The sequence below is a fragment of the Scomber japonicus genome, chromosome 5 (genome assembly GCF_027409825.1).
Source record: "Scomber japonicus isolate fScoJap1 chromosome 5, fScoJap1.pri, whole genome shotgun sequence".
Lineage (NCBI taxonomy): Eukaryota > Metazoa > Chordata > Actinopteri > Scombriformes > Scombridae > Scomber > Scomber japonicus.
The window spans coordinates 4,696,259-4,716,236 of NC_070582.1; the positions used below are offsets into that span (position 1 = coordinate 4,696,259).

The 19,978-nt window shown below is 40.4% G+C and overlaps 2 protein-coding genes and 2 non-coding genes across 5 annotated transcripts in view; 1 reads left to right on the top strand and 3 right to left on the bottom strand.

Annotated features, from left to right (window-relative positions):
- Positions 1–19,978, bottom strand: part of LOC128358610 (40S ribosomal protein S17) — a 554,334-nt gene that overhangs the window by 526,690 nt on the left and 7,666 nt on the right. The window contains exons 4-5 of one of the 2 annotated variants that reach the window (XM_053318947.1): positions 18,312–18,377; positions 16,436–16,532 (exon numbers count right to left, since the gene is read on the bottom strand). In XM_053318947.1, the coding sequence (XP_053174922.1) occupies positions 16,455–16,532; positions 18,312–18,377 (144 nt within the window). In that variant the 3' untranslated portion in view covers positions 16,436–16,454. Of the gene's footprint in view, positions 1–16,405; positions 16,533–18,311; positions 18,378–19,978 lie in introns of those variants that run through there. The other variant, XM_053318946.1, reaches the window with a different exon arrangement.
- On the top strand, positions 8,213–13,545 carry cart2 (cocaine- and amphetamine-regulated transcript 2). Its single transcript, XM_053318949.1, has 3 exons — positions 8,213–8,335; positions 10,357–10,440; positions 13,438–13,545. Exons 1-3 carry the CDS (start codon positions 8,213–8,215, stop codon positions 13,543–13,545), a joined length of 315 nt encoding a protein of 104 aa, XP_053174924.1.
- LOC128359571 (small nucleolar RNA SNORA71) lies at positions 17,361–17,489 on the bottom strand. Its single transcript, XR_008321446.1, has one exon. It is a non-coding gene; the product is annotated as a small nucleolar RNA SNORA71 (small nucleolar RNA).
- On the bottom strand, positions 19,335–19,464 carry LOC128359572 (small nucleolar RNA SNORA71). The gene has a single exon (XR_008321447.1). It is a non-coding gene; the product is annotated as a small nucleolar RNA SNORA71 (small nucleolar RNA).

Here is a 19,978-nt window from a genome sequence, read left to right on the forward strand (position 1 = left end):
CAAATGAAGCGACCGATCACAGGTTATCTGATCACAAATCCAAGTTTTGCTCGACCTGCCGGATCATTTAGGATCTGCAATTAAAAGATAGCAAGAAGCAATTAGTCGTCGGTACAGATGCGATAAGAAGAAGTTATTTGGGTTGATTTGGTTGAGTTTACTTTAAGAGGATCAGAGACAGGAAGTGAGACGATAGAGGGATAAAAATGTGCAAATCTCATGCTGTGTCTCAAATCACATAATTCTCTTAGTACACTAATGTTACTACTTTTATCATACTACTCTTCTGTGTAATACACTGTTTTTTCTATTAGTACACTTCTGTTAATACACTGTATACTGTGTACTTGTGTAGTGGCCAAAATTGACCAAACATGGCCTAATGAAAATGCAGCTAGTTAGCAAGTTAGCATTATAGCATCAAATCATTCCAGACTGCTAAATGAATGTCTTATATGTGACGACAGTATAATGATGCTTAGTGCTAAAAACACATGTATAACTTACATTTGCATAATGCAGCATTCTTCAATACTTCTCACTTTCATATTGTGAGTGCATAAGTGTGTTCACACTGAGAAGTATGGAAACATGCAGTGCACTAGGAGTATCCAGATGATGCATTCAAAACAGTCAAAAAGTTGAGTGTGTAACTATGGACACTTCTCGCCCTCAACGGACGCCATCTTGGCTCTGCAGCAGAAGGAGAGAGGCCACTTTTCAAAGAGGAAATGGTAACCGAGGAAGTTGTAACTATGTTGAACATCGCTGCATTATACAAATATAATTATACATAGAAATATTACTTTTATACTATTTTATTCTTCTAAGTATTCTTCAACTCAAAGTATTTACTGCCTGCGAGCAGCCAAACATTTTACAGCAATCTGTGTTTTTCCTACCTGAGTAGGAAATAATGGTCATGTATTGCACCCTGAGATACATGTCTGGTGAAGTAAATCTTTTCTACCTGCCATCTTGCTCTATTTTGTATTGTTTTGCTGAATTAGAATAATGTGGTCTTATTTGCACTGGAAATAAAAAACCTTTCCTAATTATGACCTTGTTGGTTACAGCATTGATGGCCAGAGTGGGATACACCCCTCCAGACATGATGCAGTCCATCCTCAGAGACTCTGACTCCAGACTGTAAGGGGTAGACGCCTGGCAGGAGAGGGAGAGAACACAAGACGACATGCACTAAGCACCACTGTACTGTTGTCACATATAAGACATCAGTAGTTTGCTTGGGTTAGTTTAGCAGTCTGTAATGATTTGGTATCGCCAGTAATAACCTGCATTTGATTTGAGATACCAACCTGTCGAAATGTGCTGTGATATATGAGGCCAGTGTTGTTGTTCTACCTGCAGACCCAGATTAACACTAAATGGGGCTTCAGGACTGAGCTGAGTTGTCAGCTCCTTCTATTAAGCATCAAACTTGACCACAGACTTTAATGTTTCATGTGTCTCTCTTCTGCAGCAGAAGGGGAGGGACGACAGGAAATGGCAGCCGATTACTGTTTTTTGCACTAAGCACCACTATATTGTTGTCACATATAAGCCATCACTAGATTTCTTGGATTAAACTAGTAGTCTGTAATTAATTTTTTCCGCCAACGATAACCTGAATTTGATTGTTGAAATTTGCACATTAGACAAGTACAGAGTGTATGCAATGTATTTGATTTAAGACACGGCATAAGTTTGGAAAACAGGTGTACAGGACAAAGGCCAGTGTTGTTCTACCTGCAGATCCAGACTATAACACTAAATGGGGCTTCAGGACTGAGCTGAGTTGTCGGCTTCTTCTATTAAGCATCAAACTTGACCACAGACTCTTTAATGTTTCATGTGTCTCTCTTCACTGTCCTCCAATAGAAGCAAAACTCCCCCAAACTGCAACACACATGAGTCAACTCCTCTCTTAAAACTAATTCAACTTGGTGGCGGCGGGCGACATGATATTAATAGAAGAAGAAGAAGAGAGTCAGAGGGAGCATGGCCCAGAGCCTGAGAAACAGAGGATCAAACACCCGCAGAAGAAGAAGAAGAAGAAGAAGAAGAAGAAGAAGAAGAAGAAGAAGGGATGATCAAAAGATGCAGAGCTGCAGCAGACTCTCTACAGAGAATACCATCAGCTTTCATCCTCACTTTCACTTTCACAATAACGAGTCAGCAGTATTTCCCCTGGACGGAGAGAACAGAGCAGTGATCACATAAAGAGACAATCACAGACCAAATCATGTCCCTCCTTCCTCACTTCCTTCCTTCCTTCCTTCCTCCTTCCTTCCCTCTTTTTAATAACCCTAACCCTCCTTCCTCGCTTCCCTCCTTCCTCCCTTCCTTCATTCCTTTCATCCCTTCCTTCCATCTATCTTTTCTTCCTTCCATCCCTCCTTCCATTTGTCCTTCCTTCCTTCCTTCCATTTGTCCTTCCTTCCTTCCTTCCTTCCTTCCTTCCTCCCTCCTTCCTTCCTTTTGTCCTTCCTTCGCCCCCCCCCCCTCCTTTCATTTGTCCTTCGTTTCTTCCCTACTTCCTTCCATCTATCTTTTCTTCCTTCCCTCCTTCCTTCCATTTGTCCTTCCTTCATTCCTTCCTTCCTTCCTTCCCTCTTTTTAACTGTTGGCTTCAGCAGTATTTCCCCTGGACGGAGAGAACGGAGCAGTGATCACATAAAGAGACAATCACAGACCAAATCATGTCCTGCAGCGAGCTTTAAACCTCTTACCTCACTTCTGTCTGCAGGTTTCTCCTTGTTTACTCTCTCTACAGCAGCGCCCCAAAAGATTAGGTTGGTTTTGATCCTGAGCACACGAGAGAAATGATAAAATATATAAACATTCCTTTACTTCCATCCATCTATCTTTCCTTCCTTCCTTCCTTCCTTCCTTCCATCTATCTTTTCATCTTTCCTTCCTTCCTTCCTTTACTTCCATCCATCTATCTATTCTTCCTTCCTTCCTTCCTGCCTTCCTTCCATCTATCTTTTCTTCCTTCCTTCCTTCCCTCCTTCCTTCCTTCCTCTTTCCTCCTTCCTTCCCTCTTTTTAATAACCTTAACCCTCCTTCCTCGCTTCCCTCCTTCCTCACTTCCTTCCTTCCTCCCTTCCTTCCTTCCTTCCTTCCTGCCTGCCTTCCTTCCATCTATCTTTTCTTACTTCCTTCCTTCCCTCCTTCCTTCCTTCCTCCTTCCTCCTTCCTTCCCTCTTTTTAATAACCCTAACCCTCCTTCCTCGCTTCCCTCCTTCCTTCCTTCCTTCCCTTGCTTCCTTCCCTCCCTCCTTCATTCCTTCCTTCCTTCCCCCCTTCTTTTCATTTGTCCTTCCTTTCTTTCCTACTTCCTTCCATCTATCTTTTCTTCCTTCCCTCCTTCCTTCCATTTGTCCTTCCTTCGTTCCTTCCTTCATTCCTTCCTTCCTTCCTTCCTTCCCCCCTTCCTTTCATTTGTCCTTCCTTTCTTCCCTACTTCCTTCCATCTATCTTTTCTTCCTTCCCTCCTTCCTTCCATTTGTCCTTCCTTTCTTCCTTCCTTCCTTCCATCCCTCCCTCTTTTTAATAACCCTAACCCTCATCAGATCAAATTGAATGAAGATGAGATGATGCACTTCGTCATACAGGTGACGTCGAGGAGGCGGGGCCACGTGGCTTCCTCCAGCTTTCATCCTCACTTTCACTTTCACAATAACGAGTCAGCAGTATTTCCCCTGGACGGAGAGAACGGAGCAGTGATCACATAAAGAGACAATCACAGACCAAATCATGTCCTGCAGCGAGCTTTAAACCTCTTACCTCACTTCAGTCTGCAGGTGTCTCCTTGTTTACTCTCTCTACAGCAGCGCCCCAAAAGATTAAGTTGGTTTGGATCCTGAGCACACGAGAGAAATGATAAAATATATAAACATTCCTTTACTTCCTTCCATCTATCTTTTCTTCTTTCCTTCCTTCCTTCCTTCCTTCCTTTACTTCCATCCATCTATCTATTCTTCCTTCCTTCCTTCCTGCCTTCCTTCCTTCCTTCCATCCATCTATCTTTTCTTCCTTCCTTCCTTCCTGCCTTCCTTCCTTCCTTCCATCCATCTATCTTTTCTTCCTTCCTTCCTTCCCTCCTTCCTTCCTTCCTCTTTCCTCCTTCCTTCCCTCTTTTTAATAACCTTAACCCTCCTTCCTCGCTTCCCTCCTTCCTCACTTCCTTCCTTCCTCCCTTCCTTCCCTCCCTTCCATGCTTCCCTCCTTCCTCCCTTCCTTCTCTTGCTTTCTTCCTTCCATCCCTTCCTTCCCTCCTTCATTCCTTCCTTCCTTCCCCCTTCCTTTCATTTGTCCTTCCTTCGTTCCTTCGTTCCTTCCCCCCTTCCTTTCATTTGTCCTTCCTTTCTTCCCTACTTCCTTCCATTTGTCCTTACTTCCTTCCTTCCTTCCTTCCCTCCTTCCTTCCATTTGTCCTTCCTTCCTTCCTTCCTTCCTTCCTTCCCTCCATCCCTCCATCTTTTTAATAACCCTAACCCTCATCAGATCAAATTGAATGAAGATGAGATGATGCACTTCGTCATACAGGTGACGTCGAGGAGGCGGGGCCACGTGGCTTCCTCCAGCTTTCATCCTCACTTTCACTTTCATCAATAACGAGTCAGCAGTATTTCCCCTGGACGGAGAGAACAGAGCAGTGATCACATAAAGAGACAATCACACACCAAATCATGTCCTACAGCGAGCTTTAAACCTCTTACCTCACTTCAGTCTGCAGGTTTATTTATAGTCCGTCTCCTGAATGGCTGTGAAAGAGTCTGTTAGCCCTCCAGGAGCTGACATGACACTCACACCTTGTTTACTCTCTCTCTCTACAGCAGCGTGCCCAGCGTTAACTTCACATCAGCACAACGCTCTTTATTCCCACACTAATGCCTCGCTGACATCAGGAGGATTTAGACTCTGAGTCTGCAGGGCCAACAACAATCTGCCGTCTGGGAAAAAACGTCACGAAGGAAAAAAAAAAGAACATTAAAACTAATATCAACTAAACTCAATTATCACCAAATATCCAGTTTAACCCTCCTGTTGTCCTCAGGTCAAGGAAGGACAGGAGGAAGGAAGGAAGGAAGGAAGGAAGGAAGGAAAGAAGGAAGGAGGAAAGGAGGATGGAAGGAAGGAAGGAACGAAGGGAGGAAGGAAGGGAGGAACGAAGGGAGGAAGGAAGGAAGGAAAGAAGGAAGGGAGGAAGGAAGGAAGGGCGTAAGGAGGAAGGAAGAATGGAAGGAAAGTATGCAGTATTACAGTAAAAGTACTGCAGTATTATAGTGATGTAGTATGCAGTATTACAGTAAAAGTACTGCAGTATTATAGTGATGTAGTATGCAGTATTACAGTAAAAGTACTGCAGTATTATAGTGATGTAGTATGCAGTATTACAGTAAAAGTACTGCAGTATTATAGTGATGTAGTATGCAGTATTACAGTAAAAGTACTGCAGTATTATAGTGATGTAGTATGCAGTATTACAGTAAAAGTACTGCAGTATTATAGTGATGTAGTATGCAGTATTACAGTAAAAGTACTGCAGTATTATGAGTGATGTAGTATGCAGTATTACAGTAAAAGTACTGCAGTATTATGAGTGATGTAGTATGCAGTATTACAGTAAAAGTACTGCAGTATTATGAGTGATGTAGTATGCAGTATTACAGTAAAAGTACTGCAGTATTATGAGTGATGTAGTATGCAGTATTACAGTAAAAGTACTGCAGTATTATGAGCGATGTAGTATGCAGTATTACAGTAAAAGTACTACAGTATTATGAGTGATGTAGTATGTAGTATTACAGTAAAAGTACTGCAGTATTATGAGTGATGTAGTATGCAGTATTACAGTAAAAGTACTGCAGTATTATGAGTGATGTAGTATGCAGTATTACAGTAAAAGTACTGCAGTATTATGAGTGATGTAGTATGCAGTATTACAGTAAAAGTACTGCAGTATTATGAGTGATGTAGTATGCAGTATTACAGTAAAAGTACTGCAGTATTATGAGTGATGTAGTATGTAGTATTACAGTAAAAGTACTGCAGTATTATGAGTGATGTAGTATGCAGTATTACAGTAAAAGTACTGCAGTATTATGAGTGATGTAGTATGCAGTATTACAGTAAAAGTACTGCAGTATTATGAGTGATGTAGTATGCAGTATTACAGTAAAAGTACTGCAGTATTATGAGTGATGTAGTATGCAGTATTACAGTAAAAGTACTGCAGTATTATGAGTGATGTAGTATGTAGTATTACAGTAAAAGTACTGCAGTATTATGAGTGATGTAGTATGTAGTATTACAGTAAAAGTACTGCAGTATTATGAGTGATGTAGTATGCAGTATTACAGTAAAAGTACTGCAGTATTATGAGTGATGTAGTATGTAGTATTACAGTAAAAGTACTGCAGTATTATGAGCGATGTAGTATGCAGTATTACAGTAAAAGTACTGCAGTATTATGAGTGATGTAGTATGCAGTATTACAGTAAAAGTACTGCAGTATTATGAGTGATGTAGTATGTAGTATTACAGTAAAAGTACTGCAGTATTATGAGTGATGTAGTATGCAGTATTACAGTAAAAGTACTGCAGTATTATGAGTGATGTAGTATGTAGTATTACAGTAAAAGTACTGCAGTATTATGAGTGATGTAGTATGCAGTATTACAGTAAAAGTACTGCAGTATTATGAGTGATGTAGTATGTAGTATTACAGTAAAAGTACTGCAGTATTATGAGCGATGTAGTATGCAGTATTACAGTAAAAGTACTGCAGTATTATGAGTGATGTAGTATGCAGTATTACAGTAAAAGTACTGCAGTATTATGAGTGATGTAGTATGTAGTATTACAGTAAAAGTACTGCAGTATTATGAGTGATGTAGTATGCAGTATTACAGTAAAAGTACTGCAGTATTATAGTAATGTAGTATAATGAGTGTAATAATAAGTAATGTCTGTTAGTGTGTCCTTCACCAAACCTCCCGGTGTGTTTCTGAGGATGTGAAGCAGCAGCGTCTGCGTGTCAGGAGGGTTTAACGTGTTTATATGAAGGTTTGGGCGACGTTAATACTTTCATCCCTGCACGCTAATATGAAATATAAATAGCAGCAGCAGGAGGAGGAGGAAGAGGAAGAGGAAGAGGAAGAGGAAGAGAGGAAAAACTTCTTACAAGTTAAATATGAAAAAGGAAAATAGGAGAAAACGCTCTGTCTGTCCTTCAGCAGCCAGCCGCAGCTTCAGGAAGGAGTTTATCAAAAGCAGATCATCTATCAGCAATCTGTTCCTGCTCGGGATCGATGTCAGTAAACAGGAAGTCACGGACGCATCGTATTTAAGCTGCAGAGCCTCAAAAGATTAGGCTGGTTTTCATCCTGAGAACACAAGAGAAAGGATCAAATATATGAGAATTACTTTACTTACTTGCTTCCTTCCCTCCTTCCTTCCTTCTTTCCTTCCTTCCTCCTTTCCTTCCTCCCTTCTATCTTTTCTTCCTTCCTTCCTTCCTTCCATCTTTTCTTTTCTTCCTTCCTTCCATCCATCTTTTCTTCCTTCCTTCCCTCTTTTTAATAACCCTAACCCTCCTTCCTTCCTTCTTTCCTTCCCTCCTTCCTTCTTTCCTTCCTTCCTTCTATCTTTTCTTCTCTCCTTCCTTCCTTCTTCCTTTCCTTCCTTCCTTCTATCTTTTCTTCGCTCCTTCCTTCCTTCCTTCCATCTATCTTTTCTTCCTTCCTTCCTTCCCTCCTTCTTTTTAATAACCCTAACCCTCCTTCCTTCCTTCCTTCCCTCCTTCCTTCCATCCATTTTTTCTTCCTTCTCTCCTTCCTTCCTCCCCTCTTTTTAATAATCCTAACCCTCCTTCTTTCCTTCCTTCCTCCCTCCCTCCTTTCCTTCCTTCCTCCCCTCCTCCCTTCCTTCCATTTGTCTTTCCTTCCTCCCTCCCTCCCTTCCATTTGTCCTTCCTTCCTTCCATTTATCCTTCCTTCCCTCCATCCCTCCCTCTTTTTAATATCCCTAACTCTCATCAGAGCAAATTGAATGAAGATGAGTTTGACGTCATACAGGTGACGTCGAGGAGGCGGGGCCACGTGGCTTCCTCCAAATGATCCCCGATGCAGCGCATGGCAGAAACAGCTGGAGGAGCTCGCGGACGGACGGAAGTTTGTTCTCCAGTTTTTTTTTAAGCAACATGTGGGCGCGTGCTGTACTGTGCGCGGGGCTGCTGTGCGCGCTCTGCCCGGCGGGGAGAACGACGGAAGCCGAGAGGGACGAGAGAGATGTGCAGAAATACCCCTACAACTCCAACAGACTGGTGAGTCCCAATAGTTATACATTATTATATTATTAGATATTAGATATTACAGTATTCTATTACATCATTTTAATATTTATTTACACTTATTTTATTCAAATGTGTAATTTAGACTTTAAGATCACCACCATATTATTTATTATTTAGTATTTTTAATTTTCTCTATAATAACTAGGCTACAATTCTTTAGTATTTAGCTATTTAAGTTCAAAGAGTATTTAAATAAAAATATTTTTGGTTAAAAACTAGTATCCTAAACATTAAAAGTTATATCCACATATTATTATCATTATTATATTTTTACACTTCAGATGTTTTACTTATTAGGTAGATGAAGACTTTTAGATAATCTCCACACTCTTCATTATTATTTATGTATCTTTAATTTTACAGGAAGCACTGAGTTTTGTCTGTAAAATATAAAATGTCAGTAAACTGTTATAATTATCTGTTATGATTGATCCAAGTTGATAACTTCAGATGTAAAACACAAACATCTGAATAAAGATCTAATGTAATCTAATCTTCAATAAAATGCTGATAATATATATTAAATATTGGTCTGTATGTGTGTAAAGGCTGCATCACTGAAATTAACAGACATAAAACTGAGGAAATATGACAAGAACTACACAAAACACTCCATAATGTTACTGCCTGTGTGTGGAGTCTACATCTAGGGTCAGTACAACATCAGGCATAGAGTCATTTAATGTGTTTCTATGTGATGTTCCATCTACCTACCTACCTACCTATCTATCTATCTATCCATCCATCCATCCATCCATCCATCCACCCACCCACCTATCCATGCATCCACCTATCTATCTATCTATCCATCCATCCATCCATCCATCTCTCTCTCTATCTATCTATCTATCTATCTATCTATCCATCCATCCATCGATCCATCCACCCACCCACCTATCCATGCATCCACCTATCTATCTATCTATCCATCCATCCATCCATCCATCTCTCTCTCTATCTATCCACCTATCTATCTATCTATCCATCCATCCATCGATCCATCCACCCACCCACCTATCCATGCATCCACCTATCTATCTATCTATCTACCCATCCATCCATCTCTCTATCTCTCTATCTCTCTATCTATCCATCCATCCATCCATCCATCTATCTATCCATCTAGTCATTCCTACACACTAAAAGAATCACTGGATTCAAATCAAATTTTACCCATTTCAAGTCAATAAAGTACCGACACAATATTAATGAAACCCTTAAATCCTCTCTGTGTCATTTTACTGTTGGATTACCAGATACTGAAAATAAAGCTTGTTATAATCTACTCTACTCTCTTTAAACTTATATATCACAATATTTTTTATTGTTGTTAATAACTTGTGGATCTTTTCAACATCATTCTGTATAAAAAAAATAAAACATTTGTGACAGTTGTAGAGCAAAATCTGAGTTAAAATAACAGATAGCTACTAGGACAGACGGAAGAGAAGAGAAGACAAGAAGGATGGAAAGATGGAAGGAAAAGAAGACAGGATGGAAAGATGGAAGGAAGGAAGGGAAGAAGGGCAGATGAAAGGAAGGAAGGACAAGAAGACAGGAAGGAAGGAAGGGAGGAAGGAAGGAAGGGAAGAAGGGCAGATGGAAGGAAGGAAGGAAAAGAAGACAGGGAGAAAGGGAGGTAGGAAGGACAGATGGAAGGAAGGAAGGGAAGAAGGGAAGAAGGAAGGAAATGAAAAGCAGATGAAAGGAAGGAAGGAAAAGAAGACAGGAAGGAAGGAAGGAAGGAAGGAAGGAAAGGAAGTAAAGTTACCTAATGTTGGTGTTGGTGCTATATTTACCACACACAGGGTAACATTTGATTTTTAGAGTGTAATAGCTGCAGTACAGAGGAATAAGATACACATATAATACTTGTTAGTAGATCAGTTCATTGTTGGTTTAAATCTGCAAACATGAGATGAGTTGATAATAAGAAGTAAAATAGAAAATGAGCAGCTGTATCCTTTAACTCTGACTTACTGTTTTCTCAGCTGGGCGATCTGCATGAAGTGCTGGAGAAACTGCAGACCAAGAGGATTAATCCCTGGGAGAAGAAATATGGACAGGTTCCCTCTGTGAGTCTGAGCCGCTGCACTGTGGACACACTCACTCAAAAAATATATAGACTCCTTTAAGACGTTAAAGAAGACAGGGAGGACGAAAGGTAGGAAGGACAGACCGAAGGAAGGAAGGAAGGGAGGGAAGAAGGGCAGAAGGAAGGGAAGAAGGGCAGATGAAAGGAAGGAAGGAAAAGAAGACAGGGAAGACGAAAGGTAGGAAGGACAGACCGAAGGAAGGAAGGAAGAAAGGGAAGACAGATGGAAGGAAAAGAAGACAGGGAAGACGAAAGGTAGGAAGGACAGACCGAATGAAGGAAGGAAGGAAGGGAAGACAGATGGAAGGAAAAGAAGACAGGATGGAAAGATGGAAGGAAGGAAGGGAAGAAGGGCAGATGGAAGGAAGGAAAGAAGGAAAAGAAGACAGGAAGGAGGAAAGGTAGAGAGGAGGAAAGGTAGGAAGGACGGAAGGAAGGAAGGAAGGAAGAAAGGGAGAAGGAAGGAAGGGAAGAAGGGCAGATGGAAGGAAGGAAGGAAAAGAAGACAGGGAGAAAGGGAGGTAGGAAGGACAGATGGAAGGAAGGAAGGGAAGAAGGGCAGATGGAAGGAAGGAAGGAAAAGAAGACAGGGAGGACGAAAGGTAGGAAGGACAGACCGAAGGAATGAAGGAAGGAAGGAAGGAAAGAAGGGCAGAAGGAAGGAAAAGAAGACAGGGAGGACGAAAGGTAGGAAGGACAGACCGAAGGAATGAAGGAAGGAAGGAAGGAAAGAAGGGCAGAAGGAAGGAAAAGAAGACAGGGAGGACGAAAGGTAGGAAGGACAGACCGAAGGAAGGAAGGAAGGAAGGAAGCTGTGAGTCTGAGCCGCTGCACTGTGGACACACTCACTCATAAATATATAGAGTCCTTTAAGACGTTAGTTTGACAAGAAATACGGATTTAAAAGTTGTAATAACCCTTTAATGAATGCTTCAGGGGTTTAGACCAGGGGTGTCAAACTCATTTTCATTCAAGGGCCACATGCAGCCCATTTTGATCTCGTGTGGGCCGGATCATTAAAAGGAAAGAAGGAAGGATGGAAGGAAGGAAGGAAAGAAAAGAAGGAGGAGAAGGAAAATAATACAGGAAGGAAAGATGGAAGGAAGAAAGGGAGGAAGGACAGATGGAAGGAAAAGAAGGAAGGAACAAATGAAGGAAGGGAAGAAGGGCAGATGGAAGAAAGGAAGGAAAAGAAGACAGAATGGAAGGAGGAAGGAAGGAAGGAAGGAAGGAAAAGGAGACAGGGAGCAGGAAAGGTAGGAAGGACAGACAGAAGGGAGGGAGGAAGGAAGGAAGGGAAGAAGGGCAGATGGAAGGAAGGAAGGAAGGAAGGAAAGGTAGGAAAGAAAAGAAGACAGGGAGGAGGAAAGGTAGGAAGGAAGGAAAGGTAGGAAGGACAGACGGAAGGAAGGAAGGAAGGGCAGATGGAAGGAAGGAAGGAAAAGGAGACAGGGAGCAGGAAAGGTAGAGAGGAAGAAAGGTAGGAAGGACAGATGGAAGGGAGGAAGGAAGGAAGGAAGGGAAGAAGGGCAGATGGAAGGAAGGAAGAAAAAGAAGGGCAGATGAAAGGAAGGAAGGAAAAGAAGACAGGGAGGAGGAAAGGTAGGAAGGAAGGAAAGGTAGGAAGGACAGACGGAAGGAAGGAAGGAAGGATGGAGGAAGGAAGGGAAGGGAGGACGGAGGAAGAAAGAAGGAAGGACAGAGGAAGGAAGGGAGGAAGGAAGAAGGAAGGGAGGAGGGAAAGGAAGGAGGGAAAGGAAGGACGGAGGAAGGAAGAAGGAAGGAAAGGAGGGAGGAAGGAAGGTAGGAGGGGAGGAGGAAAGAAAGAGAGAAGGAGGGAGGGAGGAAAGAAGGGAAGACGGAGGAAAGAAGGAAGGAAGGGAGGAAGGTAGAAGGAAGGAAAGGAGGGAGAAAGGAAATGGAAAGAATGAGGAAAGAAAGAGAGAAGGAGGGTGGAAGGAAGGTAGGAGGGAGGGAGGGAGGAAAGGGAGGAAGGATGGAGGAAGGAAGGGAGGAAGGAGGGAGGAAAGAAGGGAGGAAGGAAAGAAAGAAAGAGAGAAGGAGGGAGGGAGGAAAGAAGGAAGGGAGGAAGGAAATGAAGGAAGGAGGGAGGGAGGAAAGAAGGAAGAAAAGGGGATGGAGGGAGGAAAGAAGGAAGGGAGGAAAGAGAGAGACAAGGAGAGAGGAAGGACAGATGGAAGGAAGGAAGAGAGGGAGGAAAGAAGGGAGGGAGGGAGGGAGGAAAGGAAAGAAGGGAGGGAGGGAGGGAGGAAAGGAAAGAAGGAAGGATAGGAGGAAAGAAAGAGAGAAGGAGGGAGAGAGGAAAGAAGGAAGGGAGGAAAGAAAGAGAGAAGGAGGGAGGGAGGAAAGGAAAGAAGGGAGGGGGGGAGGGAGGAAAGGAAAGAAGGAAGGATAGGAGGAAAGAAAGAGAGAAGGAGGGAGAGAGGAAAGAAGGAAGGGAGGAAAGAAAGAGAGAAGGAGGGAGGGAGAAAGGACAGACAGAAGGAAAGGAGGAAAGAAGGAAGGGAGGAAGGAAAGGAAGGAAGGAGAGAGGAAAGAAAGAGAGAAAAAGGGAGGAAGGACGGAGGGAGGAAGGAAGAAGGAAGCAAAGGAGGAAGGAAGGAAGGTAGGAAGGTAGGAGGGAGGGAGGAAAGAGAGAGAAGGAGGGAGGAAGGACAGACGGAAGGAAGGAAGGACAGACAGAAGGAAGGAAGGAAGGAAAGAAGGAACAGTCAAAACAGACGGGGTCAATTTGACCCGGGAGGACGACAGGAAGGTTAAAGTGTGTAAAGTGTGTAGTTGTCTTTAAGTGTGTAAAGTGTGTAAAGTGTGTAGTTGTGTTTGCAGTGTGTAAAGTGTGTAGTTGTGTTTGCAGTGTGTAAAGTGTGTAAAGTGTGTAGTTGTGTTTGCAGTGTGTAAAGTGTGTAGTTGTGTTTGCAGTGTGTAAAGTGTGTAAAGTGTGTAGTTGTGTTTGCAGTGCGACCTGGGAGAGCACTGCGCTGTGAGGAAAGGATCTCGTATCGGGAAGATGTGCGACTGTCCCCGAGGAGCGTTCTGCAACTTCTTCCTGCTCAAATGCATCTAAAGCCGACGCCGTCACATCACAAGAGTCTATTTTAACATGTTTATTTTATTTATTTATTAATATATAAATATAAATATATAAATATAAATATATAAATATGAAGTAGCCTAGAATATAAATCATGTTTATCGTCCTGTCATGTTGTATTAAAGGTGTTTTATCTTGCTTTTACCCCCGAATGACTCCTCATTGTTTCACTGCTGTTTAAAAAAAGGGGAGCTGTGGTTGTCACGGCAACCAGAGTGTCCACATTAATGAGTTTTAATGATTCTTACGACCTTTTGGGAAACTGGAGGATTTAAAATCTGAGTGTGTTAGTCTTATTATCATCATACATATATATATATATATATATATATATATATATATAAATATGTATAATTATATGCACATCATATTATAAGTGCAAAAACTACTAAAAAACAGCAGCAATAAGAAAAGATTAACACCCTGAACATTTATACTAAAGCTACACTTTTTATTTATAATAGACAAAGTTTAGATTCAGGTCAAATCAAAAAAAAAAATAGCTTTTAATTTTTTTTTTCTTTTTTTTTTTTCTTTTCACTGTATGTAATTCTCCATTTAATCTGTAATGTTTTATATATGTTTCTTGATAAACCATAAAATATAAAAACGATTTAAAAAACAACATACAGAGAGCAATTATACACATTTTGTATTACTCAATCATCATTTAACAAGTCATTTCAGCTATCTAGTTGATTTATATGATCGTAAACTTAACATATTTGAGTTTAGGACTGTTGAACAAAGCCATTGAGCAACTATTAGTCGATTAATTAACCTGCAAACATTTTGATAATAATCACTTAATTGTCATTTTATATTTGCTGCTTTTTCCATCTTCTCAAATGTGAGTATAAGAATCACTGATGGTCACAAATCTCTCCATTTGGACAAAAAAAAATCTCAATTTTACACTAAATTCATGGACAACACTATGAATGCAGCAGATTAATTAATAATAATAATAATAATTAGTTGCAGCCTTATGGCGCTTTTCCACTACACGGTTCCCCATTACAAAAAGGTACCTACTCAACGTGGGCGGGGTTGTCATAGCAACGGCTCCGCGAAACTGCCGTGACTTCGTTTTATACGCGACACAAACACGTAAACAATGGAGGACATGGAGGCAGTGGTGTACTTGCTGCTGTATGTGGCTTTCTGTCACACACAAAGCAAAGAGAAGAGAAACTAATCGCTGTTGCCGGTATTTAAAAATGGCGGGTTTTGATTCTTGTGTGGGACGGCTCATGACTCTACCGGTGACGACACCCTCTGACCAATCAGTGGCCGACAGTCTGCTGACGTCACATTTAGTATCAGGTACCAGGTACTATCACCATGGAAATGCAAAAAAAAAACGAGTCGTGCTGGAAGTGTGTAGTGGAAAAGCGCCATTACAGACAAACTACAATCAAACTAACGCTGGCTGTTTGTCAGGCTTCATCACTGTTGGATTATCAAGCTTATTTTTTTTGCTGTAGAGTCTTTAAACTCCTCTCAGTGACACATTTTCATCTTTTATTTAGGAAGGGAAGGGAGGACGGAGGAAGAAAGAAGGAAGGACAGAGGAAGGAAGGGAGGAAGGAAGAAGGAAGGGATGACGGAGGAAGGAAGAAGGAAGGAAAGGAGGGAGGAAGGAAGGTACGAGGGAAGGAGGAAAGAAAGAGAGAAGGAGGGAGGGAGGAAAGAAGGGAAGACGGAGGAAAGAAGGAAGGTAGAAGGAAGGAAAGGAGGGAGAAAGGAAGGTAGGAGGGAGGGAGGAAAGAGGGAAGGAGGAAGGAAGATAGGAGGAAAGGGAGGAAGGAAGGAGAGAGGAAAGGAATGAAGGACGGAGGAAGTAAGGGAGGAAGGAAAAGAAGAAAGGAAGGATGGAAGAAGGAAGGGAGGAAGGAAAGGATGGAAGGAAGGAGCGAGGAAAGAAGGAAGGGAGGAAGGAAGGAAAGAAAAAGTTTTTTTGCTGTTAAGTCTTTAAACTCCTCTCAGTGACACATTTTTATCTTTTAATTGAGTTTTTATTAACTTTCAAAAAGCATCATATGATAATCTCATTCCTGTTGCTGTTTGTTACATTGGATATTAATTTATTCATCTATACTGCTGTTAATCAAAATGTAAAATATAGGATTTAGATATGGGGTTTTTTGCTCCGGTCGCACCAAATATACTTAATTTTCATCAGAATTAGGAGACTCCATATTTTTTTCCTCTTTTTTTAATGTTTCTTAAAGCCAGCATTTTGAATAAAAACAGTTTTGTGGCATTTCACTGATTTGATTTTTTTCTCTCTACAAATTTAACCCTCCTGTCGTCCTCCCGGGTCAAATCGACCCCATCTCTCTTTTGACTGTTCCTTCCTTCTTTCCTTCCTCCCTCCCTCCCTCTTTACTCCTTCCTTCTCCCCTTTTCATCCTTCCTCGACCTGAGGACAACAGGAGGGTTAAACAGTTGAATGATCATTGTCTATGAGAGGTGATTACATCATTTTAAGCCAAAGGTTGTAGAGTTGAACACCTTTAACTATGAAATTAAAAAGTTGGTTTTGGCCTCAAGAAGCATTTAACTGTTTATAAAACTCTAGAAATAACCTGCAGGTCAAAATATGCTTCAATAAAACATCAAACTCAAAGAAAGTCGGAGTAAAGTTTGTGTTTTTGAGCCAAAAACTGACGGGACGGTTTGTTTTTCACTCATTTATTAAACATTTAAACTTGATTCCTGATTGTTTCTAAACAGCTACATGATTGTTTAAAAAAAAAAAGAGAAAAAAAAAAAGATAATTTAAGGGTTAAAAACAATAAAGAGACTCCCACAAGCTGTTGGTAGTTTGTTTTTTTTTCTCCACAGAGGTTTTTATTAGGAAGATACTTTACAGACGTCTAAACTCCTCGGGGCTGCTTGAAGTTCATGCCGACGGTTGGCTGGGTGACCTGCAGGTTGGACAGACTGCCGAAGTCCTGCACAACACACAAGAGAGAGAAAGGAGAGGGGTGAGACTTTAAAAAACGAGAATATAATGATCAAGAAAAACTGCTTAATTTAAAAAGGAGGAATCAGAGGTTTTATCTGAGTCTGATCTCTAATTGTTCTTGGTTGCATCAGTTTTTCTTCATTTCTTTGTTTTTAATCCTTTTTCTTTATGTCATCACTTTTAACCCTTTATAGGACACTCATTGAAAGGAAGGGAGGAAGGAAGGAAGGATGGAAGGAAGGAAGGGAAGGAAGGACAGAGGAAAGAAGGAAGGTTGGGGGGAGGAAAGAAAGAGAGAAGGAGGGAGGGAAGAAAGAAGGAAGGAAGGAAGAAGAAAGGGGGATGGAGGAAGGAAAGAAGGAAGGGAGGAGAGAAGGAGGGAGGGAGGAAGAACAGATGGAAGGAAGGAAAGGAAGGAAGGATGGAGGAAATAAGGAACGAGGGAGGGAGAAAGGAAAAGAGGAAGGGAAGAAAGAAGGCAGGGAGGAAGGAAAGGAAGGAAGGAAGGAAGGATATTTTGGGATATTTACAGAAGTTACCAAATATAATTATTTGCCCAATAAAGGGTTAAACTACATTAACCTGAATGAAAGCTGCTCTTTAAATACATTTTGATTGATAAATGAAAAAAGTTTGTAACTTTCGGCTGAATTCTCATATTAGGTGTTTAAAAATCACAATATATTTAAATATTATAAAAAAAGACTGGATTTAAATTATACAAAAAGTTAAAAACAGCCCCAAAAGATAATAAAGTGAACATATAATCATGCAGCAGCAGTATCAGTAGCAGGTTTATTAGGTATATAAAGTTTGTTTGAGAGCGCCAGGGTTTGATAGGAACAGATTCTCCTTCAAACACGGGAAAGGCTCGCAGGTTTTCATTTTCCTGTACTATCAATGACCTGACGACGAGGACGCCATGATCACTTTCGATACAGGGAAGACCACACACAAATAAATAAATATATAAATAAATAAATAAATAGTGATTCCAGCTTCATTTGCATCACTTGACTGCAGCCCACATGTTTAAATAACCTGATCCTGTGTGTTAATTATCCAGCAGGTTATGATATGAGACGCTGGTGAAATTAATTAAAATGTACGTTAAATAAGTAGAACTGTATCTATAGCAACCATAGAACAGCCCGTATCTATAGCAACCATAGAACAACCCGTATCTACAGCAACCATAGAACAACCCGTATCTACAGCAACCATAGAACAGCCTGTATCTACAGCAACCATAGAACAGCCTGTATCTATAGCAACCATAGAACAGCCTGTATCTATAGCAACCATAGAACAGCCTGTATCTATAGCAACCATAGAACAGTCTGTATCTATAGCAACCATAGAACAGTCTGTATCTATAGCAACCATAGAACCTGTATCTACAGCAACCATAGAACAGTCTGTATCTATAGCAACCATAGAACACCCTGTATCTATAGCAACCATAGAACACCCTGTATCTATAGCAACCATAGAACACCCTGTATCTATAGCAACCATAGAACAGCCTGTATCTATAGCAACCATAGACCAATCTGATGGCCTGTCTGTACATTACATACCTCATAGTGGTAAAGATTGAGCTAAAAGTTAAATGGGACCTACAAAGGGTTCTTATGTGAGGAAACTTGTTATTGAGTCAGTCTCTGTTGGTTTGAAGAGTACATTTGTTTCTACATGTATTAATGAAGTTATAACTGGTATTTAAAGGCTGTGAGGTGAATAAATCTGTTGGAGAGAAACTTACCAGCAGCTTCAGCATCTCCTTGGTGTCTGGGTCAACTTCAATCAGCTCCTGGTCCAGAGCGGAAACCTGTACAGGTAAAACACAAACAGAGGAGATGAGACTGTTTTCTGACAGCAGAGGAACATTTAGGTTCATTACAACTTTTTAATTAACATTAAAACTACAAATAAAATGTGATTTTAAAGTGAACACATTTTTGTCTGAAACCAAAGGCTTGACTCAGGTCACTAATTTAAAGCTCGTTAAGCTGCAGATCTTAACGAGCTGCTCCATTAATCTATATGATGCAATTCAAATAAAATAAAAAACATCCTTCATTAAAACATTAAGAGAAGAGTGTTTGGTAATTAAATGCACTTCCTGTTTCTTTGTTTTAATTCTTAACTCAAGTATTCAATTACATAACTCATTCATTTTATTTGTCTTTTTTTAACCTTAGTTTAGTCTCATTGCTTACTCTCTCATTTTACTTTTGTTTTGTCTTTTTAAGATAAAAGTTAAAAACAGGCCTCAAAATAAAAGATAATTAAACAAAGTGAACATAACAGCATGCAGCAGCAGCAGGTTTATCAGGTATATGAAGTCTGTCTGAGAGCATCAGGGTTCAAAAAGGAAGAAGTTATTGTCCTTCAAACACGGGAAAAGCTCAGATTCCCTCTTAGTGTTTCCTGTTGAGCATGCATATACTCACTGAGACATGCTTCTCAGTGTCTCTCTCTCTCTTTAGGAGAAAACAGCACATCAGGGGTGTGTGATGTGACAATATTAGTCTGAGAACGATTAAAAATGTCTCCACTATCTTCCTTTACAGAGATTACTATCTTGTTTTTAGTCTTTGGAGCCGTTTCTAAGCAAACTAAACTCTCCTCAGGTGCAGCTATGTGGCTCGCTGATGTGTTTTTAATCATTTTAGGACAATAACAGAGGTGTAAAGTTTAGGATACACACACTATACTAGTTAGTAGCTTAGTTCACTGTCAGGTTAACACTATGCAACATGAGATTTGTTGGATAAGTCTTAAGTGTTTGAGAGCGCCAGGGTTTGATAGGAACAGATTCTCCTTCAAACACGGGAAAGGCTCGCAAGGTTTTCATTTTCCTGTACTATCAATGACCTGACGACGAGGACGCCATGATCACTTTCGATACAGGGAAGAGGAAACAAAACAAATAAAATAAAATATATAAATTAAGTGATTCCAGCTTCATTTGAATCACTTTACTGCAGCACACGTTTAAATAATGACCTCATCCTCTAGTAGTAGTATTATTGATTATTTCTCCAGCAGGTTAACGTAATGTTACCTTTCAACACATGAAAACATTAAAAACAAGCAGACAAAAGTCAAACCTGAACACTTTAAATCCCTGTTCCCTTATTTTAACACACAGGAAAACAACATGTTAAATTATTATTTTTATTTACTCTGATGTTACTAGTAAAGTAAAACATTCCCACAAATAACTTTAAATTTCATATTTTGGGATTTTATGAATTGTGTCTCCCTTATTAAAAAAGGGTATAAAACATGTATATATGCATGAATTCACTGGTGCAGGTTGTTTAAAAAGTTAATTGTGTTTTTGTGCATATTATCCTGTTTCATGGTGTGTATTATTATTATTACTTTATTTAATTCAAAGTAGTTTCAGCTCTAAAAACAAAC

What these genes read in the sequence shown, in the direction of transcription:
- cart2 (XM_053318949.1), top strand. Translation starts at nt 8,213, where the DNA reads ATGTGGGCGCGTGCTGTACTGTGCGCGGGGCTGCTGTGCGCGCTCTGC. An exon ending in CCTACAACTCCAACAGACTG is followed by an intron (nt 8,336 to 10,356) that starts GTGAGTCCCAAT and finishes CTGTTTTCTCAG; the next exon opens with CTGGGCGATCTGCATGAAGT. An exon ending in AATATGGACAGGTTCCCTCT is followed by an intron (nt 10,441 to 13,437) that starts GTGAGTCTGAGC and finishes TTGTGTTTGCAG; the next exon opens with TGCGACCTGGGAGAGCACTG.